This window comes from Plectropomus leopardus, chromosome 22 (assembly GCF_008729295.1).
Source record: "Plectropomus leopardus isolate mb chromosome 22, YSFRI_Pleo_2.0, whole genome shotgun sequence".
NCBI classification, from domain to species: Eukaryota; Metazoa; Chordata; class Actinopteri; order Perciformes; family Serranidae; genus Plectropomus; species Plectropomus leopardus.
In genome coordinates this window covers 12,933,020-12,960,642 of record NC_056484.1, presented here as the reverse complement: position 1 = coordinate 12,960,642, position 27,623 = coordinate 12,933,020, and the positions used below count along the sequence as shown (strand labels likewise).

Genomic DNA, 27,623 nt, shown 5'->3' with positions numbered 1-27,623 from the left:
TCATTCTGCTGGGTCTAAAAGTTTGAATTCACTTGCAGCAGCTGATCCTCTCATCCATCAACCTGATCTGATCATCTCTGAACGGATCAATAGATCAATTATCCACCCTGCGAGTCACAAACTGCTGCTGAGGAAAAAAAGAACTCATGTAGAGCTCTGCCTGAATGCGGTCACAGACCCGCAAAGCCTCCGAATTCAGAGATGGGACACAGACTGATACAAAGGGACACATAAAAGAGGCATTCAAAAGAAAAACTTCAAAACAAAAACTAAAGTTTGCTATCATCGATGACCTTCTGTCGTCAGCTACCGCCACACATACTCTGTAAAACCTGACAAGTTTATCTTACTTCATGTAATTTTGGAAACTGAGTGCCTTGGAAATGTAAATATAGCTATTAATCTTAAATCGTGTTTACTTTATAGCTTGGGTTAAGTTTACTCAAAATTTAGCAGCATTTACTTGTTGCAACTAAAAAAGGACAAGTGAGATTACCTTGTTCTTCTTAAGTGTTAGCAACATCAGTAAACCAAGTTAGTCTGACTTAACATGATCATGACAAAGAGGCTTTTGCCGATGACGAAGGTAGGAGATGTGCAATTTCTGTTTTCTCGACATGTTTAAGATAATACAAATATGACTGACTACAATGCAGCTGGCAGAATACAAACATATAGTGCAGTTTACCTGGTTTACTGAAGTCGCTAAATTAAACTTGTAATTTTTAAGTTGCAACAACATCAGAAAATTAAGTACATTTAACTAAATTTTAAGTAAACTTAAAAAATTGATGTAAACATCAATCAAAACTATATTTACCTACATTTTTCAAGACAATGGGTTTCTTAGGGGTTTTTTTTGTTTAAAATAAGTAAAATCAACTTGTCAGATTTTACAGTGTGCACTCTAATACACTTAAATCTGAAATTCACAAAACATTAAAAACATCACTTTGAAGTGGCTAAATCCTCCCTCCATGAATAGAATTTGTGGTACAATTGGACCTTCATGACGTGAATGCTCTGTGACCAACATAATGGCAAGTCGATGATCATTTATATACCTGCAGAGATGCACCCATAACATTTTTTTTGGCAGAGTAAGAGTACAAAATAATCAGATAGTACTTGATAGATGTCGGCCCTTTATAATTTGGACCATCACTTCTGATTAACAGCGAGTAAACTGCGGAAATAATATAATAATACATAATATAATATCGGCCATAATTAAAGTGGAGAAGCAACATATAAGCTGTCAGTCAATGTTATCGGTGCACCGTTATATACAATGATCATCGCATTTCTTCCTTCACATAAAAGACAAAGCTAAGTAGAATCAGACATGTAATTTTTTTTCTAAACAATTCTGTACACAATACACGGGGCGCGGTCATTGGTGTGGGTGTGGCTTCATATTTCTGTCTCTCATCATCTTTCTCACTTTGACTCGCCATGGATTCACTCCGTATGCAGCCGCCAGGAGCTCATTCACAATCGTCTTATTTGTGTCGGCATGGAAAAAGTCCGCTGACACACTGCCTAACAGCAGCCAATCACATTCTGACATTGCAATATGTCTAGCCTATCAGTGCAACATGCCGAGGTGCTATTTGGGGGCGGTGGCACATGGGAGTGAATGCACGGTTTATCATCATAATCGCAACTTCCTGTCGCTCACTTTACCTCTCGCACACTTTCTTCTCTTTCTCTTTTTCCCTTGCTCCCACTTGTTTGCCATTTATCAGTGGTGTGTGAGTTTCCAAATTCCCCCTCCACTCTGTTGGAAAACCAACAACAGCGTTTTGGAACTGAGGGGGAAGAACGGTGAATTTTAAGGGCGTCTCGGGTTTTTAGGAACGTTTCAGGGGGTTCTCAAGCTTTGGGAGTGGGATCTATTAGCAGTGCACGCCACCTCCGTTTTCCGGGGTGGCGTCGGAGGCCAAAAGGTGAAGGGCTGAGGGGGTTTGTTTTGGGGTTAGGGTGAAGGGTGGGGGTTTAGTAGCTCACTTCAAGCTCACTCTCTGTGAGCTTAGCATTGTCTCTGACTTCGTCAAATGTGTACGTCTTCACAATCTTCCCGTTCTTAAAGACTGTGTGCAGCAGGTCCTGAGGAAAAAAGAAAAAAAAAATTCGGGTGAATAAAAAAGAAACGGGGTACAGAAGGACAGGTGAAAAGGAAGGTAAGGAGGGGAGAGCAAAAGAGAGGGGGAAGCAGAAAAAGATAAAGGTAAGACTAAAGGCAGGTTAGTGTTGGTGAACTTCTTTGTGCTTGACTCATTCATATGTACAAAAATAGATACTTTATTGTTCTGTACAGGAAAATACTTTATACAAAAGTTACATTCACAATCAAACACAACAGGAGACATCTAAACATAGAACATAAATATCGAAAAAACAAAGAACAAAGGCTAAAATAAATTAAAGAAAAAGAATGAAGAAAAATGTCTGAGCGTTGAACTCACCACGCCATACTCCTCCAGGTCGCCCTTGCCCTCTTCCAGGGTGACAAAGTCGCCACTCTGCGTCCGGTGCAGAGACAGGCGACCTTTCTTCGACCTTTTGTTAGGGTCCGCCACTGGGTCCTTGAACACATTCACCTTTTCCACCACGGAAAGGGAAACAAAGTTTTGTACTGATTTATCAAAGGCTAAATTGTATAAAACTTGGGATGAAAGATTTGGCTACTTTTGCTCTTGAAAGCCTGACACCGACAGTAACTAAGAGGTTAATTAAAACAAAAACAAAACAATAATAATCTCAAGAGGCTTTTCCTTTTAGTCCAGCATTGCATTGACTTCAGCATGGCATTTCAAAGTGCTAAATATCCGTTTAAAGGTGGCGAAAGTTTAATGTTTTGTGATGTAATAGTCTTGGCTTCTGTTTTTTTTCTGTTGACAGACAGCCAGCTAACTGTGTTAACATACAGTAAGATACTGTCCACCATCTGGTCTCCACTGGTTAGCCAGTCACTCTGCACTGTGCACCAACTGGGTGGGAGCTAGCTAGCAGCTAAGCAGTGGGATGGCGTGCTGGTGGTGCTAAGAGAGCTAGTTAGCAATACTAAAGGAGGCTTGCAGCTCAAAATTAAGATGTTTATTCAGCGGGGAGACCTCGGGAAAGAACGACGGGTGGTCACAATGAATCCGCAGCAAAGGCAGCATGGGTCAGGGTGTTGTTACCAGCGGTAATCACAAAATATGTGGCTAAGCTAGCTAACTTTGACCCAACCTAGCTGGTGTGCAAACATAGTGTCAGCTAGCTAAACAGTGTTATATCTTCTGGCAGGTCATCTGCAGACTCTTGTCAAGTGCAAACACTTGTAAACGGCTACATTACTCGCTGTTAAATTACCATAACTGTTAACAAAATGCTTACTGAAACACAGTAACTACCTTTCATTGGATCAGTACTCACCCCCAGTCCGTTAGTGACCACATAGCTGCATTTAAAGGAGCAGTTGAGCAGATCTCTGGTCAGTTTCTGCAGCAGTGCCCCTCCAGACCCGAAGGCGATATTCTCAATGGACCACCTGTGTTGCTTCATACCCTCCACTATCTGTAGAAAAACACACACAGTAACATTATGTAAGAGATACAACCTATTGCTATGGTAGTGCTGTGTCTCATAGCAACACCGCATCAATAATAAGCATGCGTTTATACCTCTTGCAGTGTGTTGATATCAACTCCGTCTCCCTGGATGACTCTGATGTACGGAGGGAGAACCTTAAAACCTTTGGAGTTCTCCACTGGATGAAACTTCTTACCCAGGATCTCCAAAACCTGACAGATGTAAAAGAAGAGAGGAAGCTGGAAAGTTAGTGTCCTGGCTTGTTTTGAGATTTTGGCTGAAAAGACAAGCTGTCCACGCGACCACACCTTCAAAACTGTATCGAGCGGGTTTCCTGAGTCTGGTCGGACAACCAGCGGAGCATCCGCACTACGGGCCTCGATCAGCGACCGAAGGTCCTCTCCCCAGATCTTCTCGCAGGCGTTATAGATATCGTAGCTGTCGCTGACGATGGAAACGGGCACGCTGGGAAACTGCTTGATGATGTGCTCAAAGGCGTCTTTTTCATGGTCTTTCCCCCACGCTGTGATGGTACTGCACAGAGAACGACAAAGAAATCATTATTCTCTGTCCTACAATAATTTCTCCTCCCACATGGTTTATCAAAGCCAATATTCTTGGGTTGGTCTGAGTTTCCTGCCTTGCATAAACAAATAAACTAACAAGCAGAAAACTTGGAAAGCGCATACTTCCCTCATGGCCAAAGTTTTGGTGCCCCTACAGTTTCAGAGTGGTAAATACAAGTTGGATGGACAGCTGTACAAGCACATTTGTTGAGCAGCTGAGGAATTTGAATAGACAAGCAGGACATCACATAACCGATAAGGTTATAGACTATGTCGCAATCTTTAATAAATGACATTGTCAGGGGCATCACGCTATGCTGTTGGATTGTTGTTTCCTGTTAGATGTCAAACAGATCACAACAGCTTATGTCAGGACATTAACAGTTTGCAATGCTGCATTAACTCTTATCCAGCCCCTCACTCTTTATTTCTGTAATTTACTTTCTCTGTCAACAACAGTGAACAATGATATGTGTATCTTATCTACTTCAGAATTTAATAGACTCCTCCTTGGCTCATGCTATATCTTTTAATCAAATTTCATGTAAATCTGGCCAGCAGTTTTTCTGTAATTCTGTTGACAAACAGACAAAACAAACCGATAACACGACCTCCTTGGTAATAAATGAATGGACGATACTTTCCACCATTCATTCAAAAATATAGAGAGGGATATTAGTGAGAGGTTTAACAGCAGGAAACAGCACTCCACATGGCAAGAACATTTGATCAGTTATTTATTTGGAAGAAAGAATATGGAGCAAAAGAGAAACTTAGGTGGAAAAGCATGTTGAGGTAAAAACGTTCTCATAAAACAAAGACAAGAACGACTGAAGACAGTCACAAGACATTCATCAAATGTTACTGCCACAGATCGTCCAGAGGAGGGCAGTACACTCCAGGTTTTAGCACCGACGACACCAGGGCTGGGCCAAACTGTACTTTCTAAAGGTTAACTCAGGTCTGGTGGAGCCACATTAGACACCTGATGAATTACTGTCAAGAGGCAAGACAAGGACACCCAAACTAAGAAAAAAAAGACATTGTTCATCTTCTTCCCGGTCAATATGGCCCTGAAGACTGTCAGTTTTATGTGCTGAGGTTACGATATCTGAAATGCCTGCCACCACCCCTATACAATGAAGATATCTGGAATTTTGTTTCCATTTTTTTCTATTCGGCACTTTGTGAAGATTTAAAAAAAAAAAAAAAAAAAAAAAAAAACAGACGCAAATGAAATACTTGTTCTGATTTGTTGGCAGTTTGTTTACAGGGCAGGTCTGGTCATTACTCATTAGTCATTTAGGAAACTGGTGGTTTTTGTTTTTAAGTAAATTTCTGTACACCTATATGGCTTTTATTGTTCTTCACAGGTCATTTCTGTTACATTCACAGTGTACAGTAAACACTGGATATACGAGCTCTGAAGGTGACACACCTCTGCTCTGAAACACCCGCCCATCCCTTTCTGTCTACATCCAAATCAAAGTGGAATTTCACTGTGACTCCTCCCTCTGAGGTAGAAACCAAACAGACTTTAGGAGGGGGGGGGGGCATTACATAATAGTTACTATGACAACTTCTGCCACTATCCCACAATGCACTGGTGCGGGGAAGAAGGGTGCGCTGGAGCAGCAATAACTGCCCTGGTGGCAAGGAGGAAGCGACTGTGTGTGCATGAGAGCGAAACAGAAAGTGTGTGTGCAGGATAAATGGATCAGTGCCATAAAACAACACCATGTGAGGGGCAAGTGCGTCAGGCCAGCAGCCAATCAAAACCTTCACCTCCAGCCAATCACAGCCTTCCATTCACAAACTGAGATAGATGAACCGGATAATTAGTGTGAGGGTGACCAAGCTCTAATCAGGGAAGCAAATTAACACCACCCTCAGCCAAACGATGAGTACATTTCCACTCGGGGGTTGATAAATTCCCTCCATCAACAGCTTTGGCAAATAATAACCCAACTGTTATTTGAAACACGTTTTCTATTTTGAAAATCAATTTGGCTTGTGAGCCAAAAAGTTTACTCTGAGTCCTGGCTCTGAGCCAAAACGTGGACTATCTCACCAGAGGCGGGACTGGAGATGAACAAAGAAGAGACATGCCTGCTGTACTTTAAGGGAATCTGTGAATATGTGTGTTTATGTCGATAATTAGTGTTGTGCACAGGAATTCATCAGCCTGCAGGGGCTAAAAGTTATGCTTTAATGTTTTTGTGAACTTTGCACGTCCCTTAAAAGGAGAGTTGAGCATGTTGGCAGTCGCCCATCATAACTTGGAAATCTTAAACTACTGTTGGTGAACTAATTCTCTGCACCACAAAAGGCAAGATGCCACTAAATTTTCTGGAAACGCTCTATAGCTAAGAGATGCAGGCTACACAAGCAGGGACAAAGCTTTAATACACAACATTAAAGGGGCTCAAAGCAAAATTCAGAGTGTATGAGTTGTCTGGTTATGGTTCTCGACACGGAGGGGGCTGAGCCAGCTGCTATCTGCTGTTAATGGTGCTAACTCCATAAACAGAGCTAAACAAGAGAAACAATGCTGACAGGGCTAACAGTGTAAACCAGGGGAGAACCTGAGGGTGGGTACTACACTTCTGCTATGACCCTGTCACCATATCAGTGGTAACCGCCATATGAGCTGAGTACAAAGTGGCAGCAATGAGCTAACATGCAGGGCTGTTTGGAGCCAGGTCAAGGCCAAAAGGTTTGTTAATTTGAAAAAAAAAAAAAATGTTTGATTATAAAAATATAATTTGAAACTGAAACTTCAAGTTTTAATCTTGAATTGTAAAAGAAATCAAACACATTTTCAAAATAAAAATACATGTAGGAAAATGTTAATATATATTTAAATGTAATTTTTTATTTACCTCTGAGGTCTCATCTTTTTCAGTTGAAGGTTTTATGTTTTCAGATTCAGATTATTTTTTTCGCATTCAAATCTCTTTTTTTTGTTTTAGATTTTTTTTTTTTACTCACAGATCGAATTTTTTTAGTCATAGTTTTGGCCCTGAATTTAGATGTGTGCGTGGGGCTGCCCCATGAAAGTTCAACCAAACAGCATAGGGGGAAACACTAATCTGTAATTTGTAATTTAATAAAAAAGCCCCTGAACCCTGAACACTAAAGGTATCGTATGGTACAAGTTACACCCACTTTTTCTTTAATATAATATAGTCTCTGGCTTTTGTTTTATATCTACTGTCAGCAAAAAGATGTTGCATATTACCTATGCAGCATTTGCATATTCAGCATGGATTAGCTCAAAGGGCTAACTTGGCTTGTTTACTATGGCCTTTAGGCAATTATGTGGACGTTGCTGTAAGTCCCACAGAAGACATACTTTATTAAAGGCAATTCAATTTTTGTGTAATATTTGTACTGAACAGTAAAATGCAATTCCACTGACATAATTTTAAATCCGCTTCACCTCTACTAACATACTGTACATGCACAACCGGACTGTCTCCCCACAACAAACCACGCAAAGCTCTGATTAAAACACTCAGAGGTGACATGATTTAATTTTCTGCTCAGGAAGTCACTACTTCACAACATCTCTACAAAGCAAATAGTGGTTTGCTGCTATATTGTTGCTTTGAATGTTACATACAGAACCTTTAAATAAACCAAATGTTGAGAAAAGTGTATGTGTGTGTCTACCTGTGCTCTGCGGCAGGCACTGAGAAGCCTGGCACGGGGTCCTTGGTGCCGTAGTACTTCTTAATGACTCCGATGCCGGCAACCGTGTCTGTGCCCTTGAAGTTGACCAGATGGGCGGAGGCCCCAATGCCCGCAGTCTGCAAATAGGAGGGAGATGATGTTAGAGGAGGAAAAGGGCGAAGATTTTGCCTGAAATCACTGTGTTGTTATCCATTTTTTTAAATAATTAACATCTTTTTTATGTCTCATCAGAAGACAAAAACAATAAATATTTGACAACAGATCTCAATTCATGGTCCACTTCGTGGCTTGTTTCAGAGATTTCTTCCATAACAGTCTGATATTGCTGAAAGATGCAGAAAAATGCTTGCAGGTGGACCTTGTTTGGAGACTGTTTTATCAGAACACTAATTCGAAGGTCAGGAATAAACTTTCAAGCTTAGCTGTATTTGCTCCTGTGTAAGGGTAAGCATACGAGAAAACCTCAACAAAATCTACTGTATCGTATATAAAAGTATACCTCTTGTGAGGAGACGCCCCTGTAGCCGAAGTCATGTAGTTTGTACGCTAGTCCGTCCAAGTTCCCAGAAGTCTCAAGGAGGTACTTGGCGAGGATCTTCTTCTGCTCTCTGGAGTTGGTCGCCACAGTGATGGGGTACCAGATCTGAACCAGGATGGTCTGATGGAGGGTAGAAGGACAGTCAAGCTCCCTATTTATTTTAACTTCAGTGTGTCTGAAAGTTTCACTGCAAAAGTTCCTGATTTCTCATTTCTAGCGCTTCACTGAATGTTATTAATTTATTTTTACATTCAAAGCTTTATGTGAGGTTTTCCAATGAAGCTTTGAATGTCTATCATCAAATTTTATGTCATTACCATAAAAAACTATTGAAAAAAAACAAAATCCTTGATTTGATAAAAGTGAATTGTCGCAATAAATTATTTAGTACTTTTTTCTAAATTTAAATCAACTTGAGGTAATTTATCATGCTGTTGGGTTGCTGTTAGGTTGTGCCGCAAATGGATCTACTGCCAGCATTGTTTTTAGCAAGGGTTTTTACCAGCTATTGGACAAAAAAATTATGTTGTCAAAGCCTATTAAGCCAGTTAAGTGAACATAAAATCGGAAACAGCAAAAGTTGCAGCTCAAGTGCTTTTCTGTCAGCACTGAACTGCCCAATAAATGTCTGGTCCAGTCACCCTGCTTTCCCAGTATCCAACTGGTATTTAAAACCCCAAACTAACAGGCTCAGAGGGATCAAAGGCGGCTGCTCATTCACACAAGACAAACTGTGGGAAAAATACATTCCTGGATGCCCCATGTCAACTCTGGCCCTGAGTCACACATTTCAACATGAAAACAAGTGGCTTATCTGTACTCGCCGCCACCAAATTTTATGAATACACACTTTCTATTATCATAAGTGAACAGTATGTGTGTGTGTGTGTGTGTGAGAGAGTGAAAGTCTCTTTGCTCTACATTTATCCATTTTCACATACTGTGGCTAATTTTTCAAGTATCATTTTCAAAAATCATCCTGCTAAAGTACACGTCTGATTCAAGATATAATCAGGGTATTACATATTAAATCACAAGTACAGCCTTCCTACAAAAACAAATTGATCTAATGTGGTGACCACTGTGATTATTATGTAATCGCACTGTGTTTGAAACGAGGGATGCCCCATGACACAACAGCATGTCACGGTTCAATATTATTGCGATTTTAAAAGTTTTGGGATTTGTTGAGTTTTGTGCTAACATATATTGTGATTTATTACCTTTTTTTGTCAACTGTAATGATACCTCTAAAGGAAAATTTTGTCAACAAGGGTTTTCTGTTCAGCTCACTTTTATCATTTTCATTGCAGCAAAATCTATCTAGTGGAGCAAAACAGTATCTGATTTTATTGTTTGAGTAGGCAACCTTATGTTTAATTTGTATTTGAAATTTTAATAACTCATAATAAAAAAATACATACTTGGTGTCCGTGTCAACAGGATGCTAGAATTTCTAAACTCGATTTCAAACCTTGAAAACTAAAGATACTTGATACCTAATTGATACTGAGGGCATAAAATTATAATAACTATTAAAAGATTAAAAAGAAAAACAAGGCTACCACACAAGATAACAATGACTTTTGTTTTTAGTAGCAGTTGCTGAATGACTGTAGAAAGTAACAATAAGAGAGCGAGAACATACAGCTGGTACCGGTGTGTCGATATGGCTGAAAATGAGTCTTCAAACAATTTTAAATATTCAGAACATACATGTATATATAAATTATTTTTGACAATATATTGTCAGGCAAAATATATATGACAGCAATAAAAAAAACAGGATCTAAAGCCATCATTCCTTCTCCCTACTGATTTAAAAGTAGTTAAGAATGAAAGAAAATCACATTTTTTGCAAACATCCGACTCTAACTCTTCACTTGACTTTGCCTACTAATACCATGCAGTGTGCTTTTACCCTATGACCCTGAGCAGATCACATGCCTCCTCAGACTAATCATGATCTAAACCATAATATGGACTTATGTGACTAACAGAGCAAGGCTGACGTCCACATACACCCCCCACCCCACACACACACGCATATACAAACACAAGGTCATGTGCCCTCAGCCTTATCGGCATGTTGACCTTTTCACGAGGAATCTATATGCACTTAAACACTATAACAGGATCCACGCTTGATGTCATTTGTCTTACTTCCTATTTCTCCTGAAAGCTGTTTAATTTTCATGACTTAAAATAATAGCAAATGTGTGTTTTTTGCATTAAATTGAATGCTGTCTGAGAGGTGAGATGATTGTGACATTGTGTGACAGTTTGTTAGGGGTTATGTCTTTTCATGGTAAAATGGGGCAGCAGTACGGTAAAAACAACACTCGGGAGGAATGTGTGCACACAAACAGACACTCGTGCCAACATCACTTCTCGGTCAACGTCCCAGAACAAAATGGAGGGAGATAAGGGATGAGAGTGGGGGGGGATGAGGGGGGGAGAAATGAGGGAGGTCGGGGGGACAGAGAGCAAAAAGAGCAAGAGAGACATAAGAAAAAAAGATTATGATGATGGAAAGAAAGAAAAGAAGAAGAAGGGACAGCAGTAGCAAAGGGGAGAAACAGCCCAAGGACAGCAGGCTGAATGCTATGGCTAATTTTACATGAAGAATGACTGTGTGTGTGTGTGTGTGTGTGTGTGTGTGTGTGTGTGTGTTTATGCATGTATTTATATCAGCCGTGGAGACTGTGTGTGTGTGTGTGTGTGTGTGTGTGTGTGTGTGTGTGTGTGTGTGTGTGTGTGTGTGTGTGTGCGTGTGTGTGGTGTATCCAAATTTATCAGGACAGTGTGTGTGTGTTGTGACTGTGCTCTTGGCTGTGGGTGACCTACGTCCAAGCACTCTTTCCTTTCATTGGTGTATTGGTCATTATAGTTGAGTGTGTGTGTATGTGTGTGTGTCACATAGATCCTTATGTAAGTCAACTGGACTTGCAAAACTTGCTGGGATACTTAAAAAAAAAAAAAAAAAAAAGAGACAGAAAGGCGTCTACAAAATCAAAGAAAAAACTGTCACTATTGAGAAATGTGTCCGCAAAACTTTCACACATGTCCCTTTGTACAAAATGTCAAAAGCTTTTTGTATCTATGGATCAAAATACACTAAGCTTGTTTCCTTTTGATCATCATCTAAGGAATTGCTTCATGAGAGAGGTCAGACACAATAATAATGAATGGACAGACATGGGAAAAGAGAGACACAGAGAGCATCAGTCAAAGAGAGCAGTTAAGAGACAGGGAGGGAGACGGAGTGAAGATATCGCTCATGGTTAAATGAATTTAAGTTCTGCCGAGTCACTGACGACAGTCTGTTCATGCAGCATTAAGCTCATGAGATCTTCCTCGTCTCGGGGCAGACTCACACAGTGCATAAACTCAACGTCATAAATGCAGCACAGACACCAGACTGCCTGCTTCAAATCAGGAAAATCTATTTTTCTGTGATGTACTTTTTCCTCACAAATGACACATAGCTTTATATTAGTGTGTTTTAAACACGGCAGGAGAAGAGAAAACAAAGTCCGCACACTAGATTAGATGGAGAAATGTCTGCTGAGTCACTCCTGTGTTAGGAAGATATTGATCTCAACTAAAACTTAATTTTGTTGTTATTATTACTTTATCTGTTATTTACTGATAAATCATAGTTGTTCGATAAGGATACATTGGTGAATGGTTAAGGAATTATTAACTATGTGATTTTGTTAATTGTCCTTTGTATTTATTCATATTTATATATTAAAATATGCTTTAAACTGTTAAAAGTTAATATATTGTTCAAATTTGCTTTTGCAATAAAAAAAAAGTTTCTTCATGTTGCTGACAATCGTTTTGTGCTTTTTTTTTTTTTTATAAGTATCGGTTTAGGTGCTTGTACAGTTTTTAAAGCATAATTTCAGCACTGGTGTCGGAAAAACCCCAAACCCAACGCCTGTTATTAACGGCACCAAAGCAGCTTCCGTTTTTATAAGAAGACCATCATGGAAACAAGGCCTCCGGCTTATATTGTGGTTACATCCTCGTGATTTGTAACGTGCGTAATGACTGCGGCAAAGTGCAATATGTGCAAAATCAATCAATCAATAAAAAAGACAATGCGCTTGGAACTAACTCCGTTATAGGTGAACCCAGCGGCCCTTCCTCTCTGCATTTTAATTTACTTTAAGCCTGCGTCAAAGTGAATAACGTTGACATACATTATTTCCACAGTTCAGAATAATTTGATGTGAAGATGTGATGCCTCAGGGAACAGGACATTGGTTTATTGCTTTTGGGAGGAGGCCTCTTACCTCTGCTCCTGTTGTGTGTGTGATTACGGGTGAGTCAGTGGCAGCAGGGTAGCAATGAAGGTATTTGTCCTGGACTAGAAGCTTAAATTTGATGCAAATACAGTATAAATATATATAAAAAGGCATAGCAATTTTTTCTGTTTGTTTTTTGTTTTGAAAAAGTTGAGCAGTTTCAATGTATACGTAACAGTGATTAAATTGTTTTATTCTTCTTTTATTGAGTCTGATTCTCAACATCCTCTACATGTTGAGTGCCAGATGCTTCCATCAGGGAGGAAGTTCAAGAGATAAAAATTATTTGTTCCATTTTTGTTTTTTTTTTTAAGTAAATTATAACCCCTGATGTAATTTCAGTGTATCTTCTTTTTCCATGATTCACAGTGTAGGAGATATGAATCTAATGCTGTGCTGTATGTATCTGATTCTGTAGTGATTTAGTACTTTTTGTCGAATACAACAACACCAAACAATCCCCTGACTCTCTGCTGTTGTACTTTTTTTTGGGCCAACCTTTATAAATGACTTTGCTGCAGTTACAGCACATCTCCAAGCAGCCATTAAGCGTCAAGTCATGACGGGGCTGTAATTCAGTGAGATTTAAGGAGAGATAAGAGGTGTCGTTGGGTGTGCTGCCAAGCAAAATAGTTTATGGCTCTTATAAAACCATTAACTCTCCATTGTAATAAAAAGGGCATAAATGCTGCTAATATAATTTTGTCTTTAAATCAATAATCAAATAAAGCTCACCGTTAAATCTCCCTGATATGCTTGGCAATGTAGTTTTCATAGCAATGCAAGTGGCACATTAAATTTAAACTGTTATACGAGGGCATAGAGATGAGAAATTTACAATGGCTTTAGAGCTGAAAAACACATCATTTGCCACAATGCAGCCATCCTTTCCTGCCTGACACACACTAATAGAATAATACACTTGTGTCATGTCAGGACACACGGGAATTGGCCTGCTATCCATTCTGGGCCCAGAAGACAAAGAAAACAAACGTACCTCCACCCAGTTGGTGAGCCAGTAGCATTCAGGGTCTGTGCTCTCCACAGTGAACAGAACGTTGCCTCGAGGAATGACGCTCCCCTCTGGCACCGCCTTGATTTCAATAGGAAGGTGTCCATTGTATTTCTGTAAACACACACACACACAAATATCCCACTCAGATTCAGATTTACACGGTGGCAGTTCTGTCTCAGTGTCTTGTACAGAGTGTTTCTTTCTTGAGATGACCTCAAAAGAGGGAGACTAGAGTGACACACATCTGGAGGCGATACAGTTTTTGGTGAGATTCGACCTTCAGACTTGTGCTTCACGCCTGGGCACAATGTGGGAAGGCAGTGAGATTACATTATGGAAAATATAACTAAGCTTCCTGCATTTTAAACCCAGTCTGAAGCATATTTTGTGTTGCATTTCACACTTTACAGCCTATACCATAATATATACTAATACCAAAAGAGATCAACATTCATGTGCTTGATGAGGGCCGTTTATGTGCTAGTTTATATTAAGGATGTGTGTGATTAGTCAACTTTCTTTCATTGAAACATGCACAAATACATGTGCACTGTTTGACGCAATGGATTAAACTGCGTGTGCATCTGTGCAAACAACATAAGTCCGCAGCCCTCCCTGAACGTCCACCATGATGGGGCACAAGAAACATCCTGGGAAGCCTGGACGTACGTGTGTGTGTGTGTGTGTGTGTGTGTGTGTGTGTGTGTGTGAATGGAGATTCCAAATGGTTCTAATAACTAGGTTAAATTGTGCTTAATTTTGACTGTTTAAAAAGTGCGTTTTCTTAATTTTATACTCGTCGACTCGTCTAAGTTTTAAAATTCTGCTTAAAAATCAGGGAAATTAGTTGTTAGGAACATCCTTAATTAATAATTAATCAATATAAAAGTCAGTGATTCATAAAAGACATGCTGCCAGACTGAGAGCTGATTCAGCAATGTGGTAAACAACGATGATTTTTTTTTTTTATATGTCCTGTTTCATGTATTTATTTATGTACAAGCCCTTTTGTCAACTCTGTTGTTTTTAAATGTGCTTTATAAATAAATTTGGATTGGATAAATACTGAGTACAAGTGAGGTGAACTTATATACTTTATTGACACTTCACCTCACTTCATCAGTTCAGAGCGCCGTGCTCTCTCCAAGGTGCTGACAGAGTACCTCTCAATAACCAGAAAACATTGTGCACATTTGCTTCGATATATAAACTAGCTGTAATTCATTTCAGTTGTGAAATCTGAGTTTTATCTCAAGAATTTACGGCTTACGCCCTTTTTCTTGTGAGGAAACCACAGCACCAAATGTGGCTCAGATTTTTCTCATTTTGTTGTGCAGGCCGTTACTACACATACACTCGGCAAAATATTGGCCCAAAATCAGCCAGGCCGATAATCTGTCAACACCTACTCTCAATGATTCTTCCAAGAAATATGCATAGAAATAGTTTTGCACAACAAAGTATCACCTTGAAAAAAGTTTTTTTCAGGGCACTCTTGACAATGTCTTACCTCCAAAATATAAGTCCAGCCCTTCTCATTGAAAACATCATCCTGGAAGTGTTCTCTGTAAACCTCCTTTGCCTCCTGGATCTTCTCCGGGGTCACTACCTTTCCTGGAGAGGAAGAAGGGAAAGGAAGCAGAAGATGATTTACAGAGATGTGTTGGAAAAACACACACTGACACAGAAAAGGCACTGGAATGCTACTCTACCGTCTACTGTTGTAATTAAATAAGAAGCACCCCGTGCATGGCGACAAGGCGTCTTTATCCAAACACACACTACTTTGTCTCATTTCAAGCTTGTAGACCATAGAAACTGTTGTACACAAGAAACCACAACTGCTAATAGAAGGGGATGTGGGGCGGGATTCATTATCTCTGCTGGTTGCCTGACAACCTCAAAGTAAGACAAGTATCTTCAACCCGACAGCAAGGGAGATCTATACAACCTCAAGTTTTAAGGTGGACACCCAAGATTAGTGTCACCATATAGTATCTGATCAATGGCCCCCCCCTTCTGGTCCTGAGTCATGGCGTTGAGTGATGGTCAGAAAAGTGTTTTTGCATCATGTTTAGTGCACTGTTTAGCTGTAAAATTAGAAAGCTGGTTAGAGAGCCAATACATTAATTTCTCCAAAATCCTAAACTATCGCTTTGGTGGTAAAGTTTCTAAATTTGTCATCCTGTTTCCAAAATGTCATTAACATTGCCCACTAAAAGGCATGACTAACTGTAATGTCAGAGCTAAACCAGTTCTTAGTTTCCACTGAAATTCATTTAAATTTTTGGGAGAATTAATGAAAAACATGACAAGTGTTTCCCCAAAGTAACAACAGGAGATTAAAGGTCTAGAAAATTCATGATGCACATTTTTGGTTTCATAAGCTTGAGGATCAAGCATTCATCTCTAATAGTTGGCCTAATCATTGAGTTCTGAGCGACGCCCAGCGCAGACAGCTGGTCTTTCTCCCTCATACGGTGAAAGAGCAGCTGTGCTTTTGTCTCGTCTCTCTCTGTTCTCCCTGGCTCACTGTCTCCCCCGCACCTCTGCTACCGCACCATGAAATCCTCTTAAGAGACAGGAGGGAGATGCATTCTCTCATTCTTTCTTACTTTCTTTCCACTCCTTCTCTTTCTGTCTCTCTTGCTCTCTCTCATGCCCCTTGGGATCGCACTGGCGAACTTAAACAGCCACCTCTACCATCTTGAGTTAATTGGGGCATAGAGTATACTGTGTGCAGGCCGCAATAGACAGCACCTGCCCTGCTGAAGTGTCCTTAAGCAATGCACTGAATGATGAGCAGTTTGCGGTTCTGTGGCTGACCCTGCACTACTCTGACCTTGTCCTGGAAGGGGAGGGGAGAAAAAAGATAAAATTCTCCCACGGGGAGCAATAACACATCACAAAAGGCTTTTGGTATGTGCCCTGATTGCAAACTGGGACTCTCTGGACAGAGATTGCACAACTGACTCCAATAAATGAAAGTAAGAAAGCCTTCAGACCCTTATTGAATTTGTTCAGTTGACTAGAAACACAAATGTATTTACACAAACATGAAGAATCATTAACAGAGGTCCTGGCAACAATGGGCAAAACCTGCAAGCTGCAAAGTCATTCAGTCTGGCAGCGTTTGCCACCAACAACCTCCTACTGGGTCGGAGGTAGGCGCTTCAATGTTGCGCTCAAGGGCGCTTTTTTCCATGGAACATACAACACAGAACATGTGCATTCATTTCAGTTATTACACCCCTTTTCTTCCAAAATCAGCATGTGTACAGGTTTGTATGTTTTTAAAACACAGGCAAACATGCTAAAAATAGGCTTTTGACTCATTTACCATTGCCAGTAGAGCAGAACTGTGTACAAGCTCTGCAGCAGACGAGAAAACTTTTTTCTTCTGGTGTGTCACATTCAACGTTACAGAGAGGCCATAAAACAGGTTAGTAAAGAGCAGAAAGCAGCATGGTGGCCAGTAAAAATGTTACGGTGGTTACTTCTCTTTCATATCCTTTACTTATTCAGTCTCCCTTTCAAACTCTGAGCAGAAAATTTGTGATGACATTTGAGTACTCACTGGGCAGAGACGAACAGTATTTTATTTATTTATACAGTTTAAGATTACAGCGACAGTGCACATTAATAGACATTTCTGTAAATGTGCCGGTTTAACCAGATTGGCTAATTTTAAGTGTAGTCCTCGGCAGGTGTGATAACAACTACAGAAAAAGAAAGCAAAGCACACTTTAGATTTTGAATAATTTACCCTCATTGTATCTTGCCATGAAAGGGACTAAAATTAGCTGGAGTCGATAAATACCTATGACCACTGCAGAGTCACTTGACCTGGGTGTGAATGCTGTTTGTAACCTTTCCAATTACATTAACAAGCCAGATGTTAGCAGGTGTTAGTGGGTTTGTTGTGCAGTAAAATAGTTGTTTCATAAGGACTTACCTTTTAGGTATTTGTTGAGGATGTACTGTAGGCCGTAGAAGACGGTTTTGTCATATTTGACTTTTCTGTTTTTGGTGGGATCTGTCCTCTTCTCACGGCACTCGAAGTAGGAGTACACTTTACTCGTGTTGGGAGGGTACTGTTTGTAATGTGTTACCTGCAGAGACACAGCAAACATCAAGGTGATGAAACGTGGCCAACAACGCATAAATTGATTTGGAATAATACAACATGAATGCACATAAACTGATCGCATAACTGAAGCCACACACAAAAGATGTGCAGGCCCTGAAACCGAACAAAAAACACACACTCAACTGTGAACTCCATTATAAATGAGAAAAATCAATCTATGTTTGCTCCTATAGGAATGGTTTTTACTTCTTATGATTAAAATAAAGAAGCTCTTTATGTTAACCCCAGCCTCATTAATAGCTCGTCAGGAGACTTAAAAAGTGTCATCATAATGTTTTATTTATGAGGTACAAATATCACACCAAGCAATGCCCCACTCCCCCCCAAACCTGCAAAAGCACATGCTTACTGACAGTTAGATCATGAGTTTCACTGTGAACCACGTACAAGAAGTCATTTTCAAATAAAAATGGCTCTCTTTTTTTTTTTTTTTACAGTTACAATAGAAATGCTGATTATGATTTTTTATGATTATGGTTATTGATAAAATTATTATAATCTGTATGTGTAATATCCAACAAAATTTTCAGATTTAAAAGTTAACAAAAATTAAATGTGATCAAATATACACAAAACTGAAAAGAACCAATCCATATGTACTCATTTTGATCTCATCTAAAAAATAAAGGGGCAGTGTAAATCAAGTTAGCTTCATTCAGGATTAACAAATCAGTCCTCAAACTGCCTTCAAAGGGCCAAATTGTCTTGATGAGATCAAACAAGATTATTGAAGCCTGATAACAGAATGTGAGTCTGAATTAGTTAAGCAACATTTGAAGAACAGGGCACAGGTCTTGTGATATTTCGGCATTGCTTAACAATAATCTGGAAGTTTCACAACAACTGCAAAATACTGGATCGAGCAACCTTTCAGAGGAACTGACAAAAACCTTTCATATAAATGCTGAAACACATTTGAGATTACAAAGCAAGTCTTGTCTTAAAATTGCTAGATAACATGGAGAAAATGCACATTTAGGCCTTGTCCATATGGACATCGGTATTTTGTAAAACAGGGTTTTCCCCTTATGCTCTCAAAAAAATAAATAAATAAAATCCCGTCAACACAAGCACTGTTATTAAAAAAATCTCCATCCAACTGAAAACCCAAAATACGACTGATTTTGCTGTCAAAATCAAGCCACACCAACAGAGGGAAAAAAAAGCTGTACCCCTAAAGCCACGCGAAACAGATGATGGCCAATCCGAAGCCTGAAAAAACATTTACCAGAAGGCTATCTGCAGCAATGACCTCCGTAGTACATTCTGACATCTCTGTTACTCTATATAATGGAAGAGTAATTGTACATTTATGTGTAAACATGAAAAAAATTCCTGTTAACAAGGTTAGAGCCATTACTATTTTAGCACTGTAAAAACGGTGCCTCATTTTTCACGCCTTACAAAAGAAAAAACGGCGCTGACTGCAGTTACAAGCCAAAATCTCAGTTTTCCCTGTCTACACATCAACACTGAAAACTGAGTTTCTGAAAATCTTCACCCCGGGGTCCAGAGTTCACAGATCAGTTTTCAGTGACCTAAAGCATAGTTTGTGCGTGGACTAAAGGCTAAGATGGATAGAAAAAGCTATGTGTTCAGAGTGTACATGTTGTCAAGGGCTTTGCCTACAAGTCTGATCACAGTCATTACACATTATATTTTTGTTGGACATTGGAGCAGTGTTAGGGATGCAAAAGGCAACAATAAAACATATGAAAGCAAATCAAATTTTCATGCTTGGAAATATAGGAGTCTAAGAATTCAGTAGCTCACAGCCAACAGACACTTTCCCAAGAGCTATTCAGGGTCAGGACTGAAAGATTACCGAGCCCTGCCGTCGTGGTATTTTATCTGCGATTACAGCAAACATTCCAGTTTAACAGAGGACCGTCAATCAATCCATTGTGTTAAACCAAATAATACAGTGCTAAAATGTCAGAAGTCAGGGCAAGGCATGTCTGTCTTTTCCCACACATACACGTTCTCTTTCGTTTTGCTTTTATTCAGAAAATACCTGTCTTACTGCTGTGTGTGTGTTTCCAGTGATCTCCTAATCTACTGTCAACTGACTGACACCTGAAACAGTGACATTTAAAATCTAGAGTGTACAATCAAGTCCTCAAGGCACGTCAAGGCATGCCTCACACACGCACACCGACAGTTACCTATTTCAGGGGGACTATATCTTAAAGATACACACACACTGAAAGAAAAAAGGCACTGTCAGCTGTAGCCATCAGGCCATCAATTAAATCCTAAACGAGTCCAGGGATTACACAGAGTACACTGGGGCATTGAGGGGCAATTTCCACAAATAAGACTGACAAGATGATGCCAACGGCTTAGGCTCACTCAAAATGTAGCTTAAAGTGTTTAATGGCAACCACAGGAGTCCAGAGATGTCAAGAGTTCAATCTCTTGTCGTAATAAGCTGCACTCACTGAATATCAATGGCAAAATACTGCAAGCCTTCAGAGAATATTACTAAATCAGAAAAATGTGTGGATCAGGGCTAGAGAAATAATTAAGCGATGAAGGAACACATTTTACTACAGGAAATACACTGCTTAATATGGGTCTGAGAATGCCCTTCATTTGATTACAACCTTGGAAAAATGTCTCAAACAACATAATAACAACCTGTGAAAATGGCCTAAAGGAAACGATACAACTCCTCGCCTGCAGTTTGGGAAGAAGAGAAGAGATAAATGTCAATGAACTACTCAGTTTCTTTGACCCCTGTCTCTGTCCTTTCCTCTGGGCTTTCGAGGACTCAAAATAGAGTCAACACACACAACATGACACTGGGACTGACCACGTGTGTGTACACATTCACTGGCCCACATGCCGTTATATATACACAAACACTGTTTTAAAAATCACATAACATGTAGCAGTCTCGTTTGCAAGGCACACTAGAATGAACTCTCTGTGTATTATCTAATATAATAGTACAGTATAATGGCACATCTTGAAATAAAAGAAACCTATAGTTGATTATAAATCATACAGGATGTGCCGTGACAAAGTTTTAATACAGGAGATCTGGTAGGTCTGCAGATTTCAATGTGTCTACTATGAACACACCTGCACCAGTCATTAAAGCTGCACAAATCAATATGTAATATGTAATCAATGGGTAAAATATCTGTGTGTTAACTGAAAAGAGTTATTTGTTGGCAAACACACAGAATTAGCATCGAACTCTCAGGTTCCCCTCGGCTCTATGGTGCGTTTTGGTGTCTTTCAATTCAATGTTTCATTTTCACAACCGGCAACTTCACTGTTTGGTTTATTCTCAGTCATTTCGTGCAAAAAATGCTCTAAAAAAAGACCATTGAAAGGCTTTACAGTACACCTGCATCTACAACTTCAGAGCTGCAACTATTAGTCACCAACTACTCTGACAATCTGATAATTGTTTTAGTTATATTTTAAAGTAAAAATTATAACTGCAAAGTTGTTTTAGTAACTTTTTAAAGCAAAAATGACAATTTGGTTATTGTTCTAGTAGTTCTTTAAAGAAAAAATGCAACGCATTTGCTGGTTCCACAACAGAGAGGTGTCAGCTGCAAGTTAGGAGCTGGAATTTAGCAGTAAATAAGCAGCCATGTATGTCTGACTGTGGAAGGTGAAGTGTGTGAATGTATTTGTGGAGTTTGTTAGTGGCAGTGGTGGCTGTGAGCAACTACAGCCACTTGTTAGCTGCAGCAGAGCGAACAGTCGCCAACTGCCAGACTTAGAAATGGGAGAAAATTAGAAGAAATTAGAAGAAATTATTTGTAGTTGTAGAAAAAAATTCTGTCTACATGAAATTCCAACGATTACAACCTCTCAACTTGATTAAATTTTCTGATACCCGCATTAGCCAAACGGAATAAATTAAAGATTAAAAAAAAACAACAACATTTTGACAAATAATGACAATTTGAATAAAAGTTGACTAAAATGTAATAACTTTTTGTCAACTAAATCTATGAAGGATAAAAATGACTAAAATGTGGTGGCAATGAATACGCATTTCAAATCTTCAGACTAAATCTAAAGTAGCTGACAAAATGAACCCGTTTTTACACCAAAACAATTAATGTGGGAAATAATCAGCAATCTAATCAGTGATGAAAGTAATCTTTAGTCGCAGCCCGAGACAGCTCGAACTTTTGTACGGACTCTAGAGTGAAGCTGACTTCAGTGTTATCTTTGATCAGATTTTCTCTGAAATATGAAACCAACCGCCTCTTTCTGCCTGCTCTACAAAACCGGTAATTAGGAATGCAACATCACTTGTATTACTGAAACATATTGATTGAAATACAAACACACAAAGCAACTGTGCATAAAAGTATAGAAAGTCCAAGTGGAGTCAGTAATTTTCTGGCACAATCTGTAATAATTTAATGATAACATAACCTATTTCTCTGTCGCCCTTTTAGCATTTACTGCTGCGTCTTGAATGTGAGATAGTGGTGAAAGCCCTTGTGTGAAGAATGAAATGTTACCGCATAAAAAGCCCTAATCTGGCCACCAGAAAGGATGTTCCTCACGTCTCTCTCCAAACAGCACAACATCTGAAGCATGCAGCAGCTGTTGGTGAGGCATATTGCTTAATGGGACTGTCCCATTACCTAAATGTCACAGGTTCAACCCTCTCTGGAGCCATTCTGCTCTGCAAAAACATTTGCCCCACAAAATCACATACTCTTACTTACCAACTGTAATAGTCTGGATTTAAGGGTCAGGAAAATGTCACATGGCATAAATGTGGTCAGACGCCAATGGCATTGCATGAATAATGACATGCTGTCCAGCTCCACCCTGTAGTATGTTCAGATATGACAGACCCTTCACGCCAACAATGAACGTGTGCATGTGTGCGTGTGTTTCCAGACAATAGGCAAGCTTGGCTTTGGGGCCGAGCTCCTCTTTTCAATCCAAACAGACAAAAACATAACAAAGGCATTCAGGTGCAGCTTGTTTTCATGTCCTGTGAACAAAGTGTGTGTCTCTGGTTGGTCTGTGGGTCATTCAAGTGCTGCAGGGCAGGACCCCTTCTCGCTTTACAAAGGTTATTGCACAGTCATGCGCAGACAACATGCACAAGCAACTGTCAATGAAACGTCAAGGCAGGGCTAAAACATGGATGTTGTGACGGGTGGGAATGAAGCATACCATACGTAAGATCCAGACAGCTGATCCTAAATGACTTCCAGCTACTCTTACTGTTTACTTTTGTGAAACTCAACTGGCTGTTTTAAGAGACAATAACAGAAACGTCAGCCTGGTATGGCAACACAAGTGCAGCTTGCCTTTCAAAAACATGACATGAAATTTGATCAGAACCACCCAAATCTTTTCCCTCATTTAGCTATGTCTCTGGAACTATGTTGACGTCACAAGAAACACACTTTTTTTTTCCAGCACTGTTCTGCTTTAAACTGGACACACACCTGGTAGCTACCAAAAGTAAATGCAGCCTTATTCTGCTGCAGCTCACAAAATCACATTTTGGGAGAAGTGCCTGAGGCATTATAAAACTCATTACTGAGGGATAAAGAAAGAAACACCAGACTTTCCCATTTTCTAGAAAGGGAAATAATACATGCTATATGTTTTGATAAATATTTGCTCATTAAATTACTTTAGGTTGCAAGATTGTGACTGTGACACCTCCAGATGGCGTTAACTGTTAAGTCCCTTTTCCTCAACCACTTCCCCTTGCAACTGCTCGGGAACTAATCAGCAACCTTGAAATTCTGTCTACAGTGGATAAAGGCTATTAATATATCTGAAACCACGTGACACTGTAAGCAAAACTGGTAATTTCCGAGAAATAAAAACCAACATCCTTTAAAATATTGTAAGAATATATCTTAACAACGTTAGGAGATTTGAGGGGAAAGCTGCAAATGTTTTTTAAGCATTAGCAGCTACATTAAATTATAAAGCACCTGTCTTGCATGTTGATATACCTTGTGTAAAAAGACCTCTGACCAAAACATTACACTCTCAGTCTGGCTGAGAGCCAAAAAGAGTGCATTAGTGGACATGGGTTCATAAACACCTACTCTGTTATAACACTCTGTTAAGACATATATTATAGAAATAATACTAACTGTCACCACAGTAAAGATCATAATTAATATTTTTGAACACCAAAAATGTGATGATGTATAAACAAATAAACCTATTAAAATTCATCTTATTATCTCAATATTAATTTAATCCTGGAATGGAATTAAAAGGTCCAGTGTGTTCAATTTAGGGAGATATTTTTGCAGAAACACAATACAACATAATAAATATGTTTCAATTAGAATATTATTTCCTGAAAAAATCATCATGTTTTCGTTACCTTAGAATGAGGGGTTAATATCTACTAAGCAATGGGTCATTGTCTACAGTCTGCCGTGTTGCACCACCATGTTTCTACAGAAACCCAGAATGGACAAACCAAACACTGGCTCTACATAGGGACATTCACATTTCCATAACGACAACTGTAGCCCGTGGCCTGTGTGCGACAAGCAGTGGCGGGAAAAACAGATTTTTAAACACAGAAGTGTTTCTACCAGTTCAAAACACTGTTACTGTTTGGTTTGGTAAAGAAGAGACCTCTGTGGATAATACAGTTCCCGTTAAAGACCTCCTGAATGTTTAGATCTTTCGTTATCAGAGAAAAAACCTAATCACCACACATAAACAGGTGCTGGGCTGGTCTCTGAAATGCAAAACAGCATCAGAGAAACACTGCAACGTGACACTGCTTTATTCAGTGATTTTTTTGTTGTTGCTAGTTTTCATCAACTAGTCCGTTTGTTTTGTAGAGGAGGAGACCTCTGCCGATAATTCAGCTCCCTGAAAAAACCTCCAAAACAATGAACACTGAAGGAATTCTAACGGGGAGAAGTTTCAGCTGGTTGCAATCCGCAATCCTCATTACTAGATGTCGCTAAATTCCCTGAACTATATGCGCTGTACCTTAAAAAAAACTATTAGCAGCGATAAATGTGATATATACAATCAAATAGTAGCAGTATTTTAAGTTATGTCTGGAACACACAACTTTTTATATTACAATGAGGAAGTGCCCAGTGTAAGCTTATGACTGGCTCATGAATGCTAATGTTTAATGTCATCATTTGCACACTTGTATTTGCAACAAATATTGTGACATACCATGACAATATTTATTGCTGCAATATTGCATTGATACAGGACACAAGGTATCGATTTTTTTATTACATAAATAAATAATATTGCAAATACTAATTATAGTTTTGGCATCCTGCTAGAATATATAAAAATCAAGTGCTTTTCCAGGCCAGCAGATACATTTGAGGCAATAAAAAAAAATGACTGAGGTAAGAATCTTTATCTTTAAAGGTTTACCTTATTAGATAAAAACAGACATTTTTTTTTCCTTTTCCAAAATTATTTTAACTTGCAAAAAAAACCAAAAAGGTAATAAATTGCAATAAAGGATACAATATATTTGATTTTTCACTTTATCTGACATATAACAACTCCAATATTGGCCAATAACCGATACTAATATATCTACTTTGTTCCCCTCCTAATATAAAGATCATCAAGTCCCTTCTGAAGAGGAATTAACATTAAGGGTTGACCAATATTGTTTTTTCAGAGCAGAAACCGATTATAAGTATTTAATGAGACCGATGCATTTACAATAAAAATGAAAACCTTTCTGTCAATAGTTAGAATTTGGACTTTAACAAACTCTAACACAAGGTTCAGTGAAAATTTAAATAAAAAAATGAATGATTAAAAATAGCTTTCTGTGCACTTTTTAATTAATTGGTTTTATTGGTGATAATTAAATAAGATACAGATACAGATAACTGGCAAAATGCCAAATATCAGCCAGGCCGATAATCTGTTGACCCCTATTTGAGGCAATAAAAACTGACTTAAGTAAGAAACTTTTTCTTTATAACCTTATCTTATGAGATAAAAACAGACATTTTTTTTCCTTTGGGGATATAATTTACACTTGTAAAAACAGTAACAAATTGCAATAAAGGATGCGAGATACAGGATTTTTTTTTTTATTTAGCCAAAAACGCTACTGATAAATCTACTTTTCCCCACCTAATTTTAGTGATCATCATGTCTCTTCTCTAATGTAATTATCATATCGTGCATACTCATATCCTTATGTGATCTCAATGTGCACCTTTCATTTTTGTTGCATGTATTTGGTCTTTCACATTCAACCTTTACTAGTGATCCTAACTGCCTCCCCTTTCCTTTCCATAATATTTGCCCCTCTGTCCCAGACCATCACACCATCACTGAACACTGTCACATGACTCCTGTACATGGCAACCGGCCTAGGCAACCACTTGCTACGTGCGATAATACATTCTTGCAAGTGCATTTGTTTTCCATTGTTTGTTAGCGGTCTGTTTACGGTGCTACTTGCTGTTATATTTGCCATCACTGCTTTTAAGCCTGCAGGCGACCGGTGAAACCCGTTTAAAGACACAGTGCGCTTCATTTCAATACAAGACTGTAGACTCAGATAACCTAGCTGTGTCACACACACAAAAAAATACCATGCACCCTTTTTAACTTTCGGTTTTGATTTCTCGAAAGTGAGACACTGGCGCCAGGTTGTAGGTGGCTAGCTCCATGCTGGCTAACATTACGCCTCCCGAATGAGACTTTGTCCATGTGCAGTTCACCGTGCTTCCCACACTTGTTAGCTAGTGGCTAATATTAGCTTTTTAAAATATCAATCCTCTTCTGCGCTCCTGGTAAGCTAGCAGGCTAGCTAATAGAGCTAGCTCATATCACTGTGACTAGCAAAGCCGGTGGGCAACTGGTTCGTGGATAACCAGCGGTGCTGTGTTAGCTTGTTAGCTCAGAGAAGGATGCTTGCTTTCTGAATTTGGTACCCCATCTCTGTTGCCCTCTCCTCCTCCCTCTGCTGCCCACTCGGCCTGCTGTGAGCCGACGGAGACCGGCCACAGAGAGCAATGTGATGGCCTTGGGACTGATGATGAAACCACCTTGACTTTATCAATTTTCATCCATCAGCCGCTCCGCTCTACCTAGCCTCCCCTCCGTGTGAAACCGCCATGAGCGCCGTACCTTGTATGAGTCGGTCGCTAACAATATGTTGAAGTCGTCGTCTCTGTGCTCCATCTTTCCCCCCTCGGTTGTGAGTCGGTCGCAGCTGTCAGTGTGTTGCGTGCCGTGCTGCCGGGGGCTCCAGCCTGATAGTGGAGCTGGGTAGGGGGAAGGACGAGCTGAAAGAGCCGGGCGGGCGGGGGAAGGGGCGGGCGGATCTTCGTCACCAAATGTCCGGCATACGTCGGCTATGTTCGGTTTTACTCGGCCAGCCAACCCGGTTTGACCAAAGAGAGTTTATACTCGTGAAGATGATCACTCAACAATGAAAGCGAATCACCTACGGCTCAATAGGATTTTTTTTACTTCTTATCATAAAGAATGTGTACACTTACAGCTACAGTAGGTAACCTTTATTTTAAAAAAATGTCATATTTACTGAAACTGTCGCTATATCCTACGATGGAGGATTAGGGCCATGTTGAAGAAAAATAATGTTAGATTTCGAGAATAAAGTCATAATATTAGGAGAATAAAATCGCAATATTATGAGAAATAAGTTGCAATATTACGAGCATGAAGTCCTAGTTTTCTGGGGAAAAAAAGTAATTTTACGAGAAAAAGATTTTATGAGAATAAAGCTGTAATATACGTGAACAAAAGTTGTAAT

At 39.4% G+C, this 27,623-nt stretch overlaps 1 protein-coding gene across 1 annotated transcript; it reads right to left on the bottom strand.

The window, feature by feature from the left end:
* Positions 1 to 27: 27 nt before the first annotated feature.
* On the bottom strand, positions 28 to 27,136 carry nampt1 (nicotinamide phosphoribosyltransferase 1). Its single transcript, XM_042511048.1, has 11 exons — positions 26,975 to 27,136; positions 17,663 to 17,819; positions 15,218 to 15,321; positions 13,690 to 13,818; positions 8,338 to 8,496; positions 7,818 to 7,954; positions 3,885 to 4,110; positions 3,669 to 3,788; positions 3,421 to 3,561; positions 2,469 to 2,603; positions 28 to 2,109 (listed from the first exon to the last, which is right to left on the bottom strand). Exons 1-11 carry the CDS (start codon positions 27,026 to 27,028, stop codon positions 1,999 to 2,001), a joined length of 1,473 nt encoding a protein of 490 aa, XP_042366982.1. The 5' UTR covers positions 27,029 to 27,136; the 3' UTR covers positions 28 to 1,998.
* Positions 27,137 to 27,623: the final 487 nt, after the last annotated feature.

Coding starts and splice junctions, on each gene's coding strand:
- nampt1 (XM_042511048.1), bottom strand. CDS start 27,028: ATGGAGCACAGAGACGACGACTTCAACATATTGTTAGCGACCGACTCA. Junction 17,820..26,974: donor TAGCGACCGACTCATACAAG/GTACGGCGCTCA, acceptor GTGTCTCTGCAG/GTAACACATTACAAACAGTA. Junction 4,111..7,817: donor GTGCCTGCCGCAGAGCACAG/GTAGACACACAC, acceptor TTCTCTGTGCAG/TACCATCACAGCGTGGGGGA.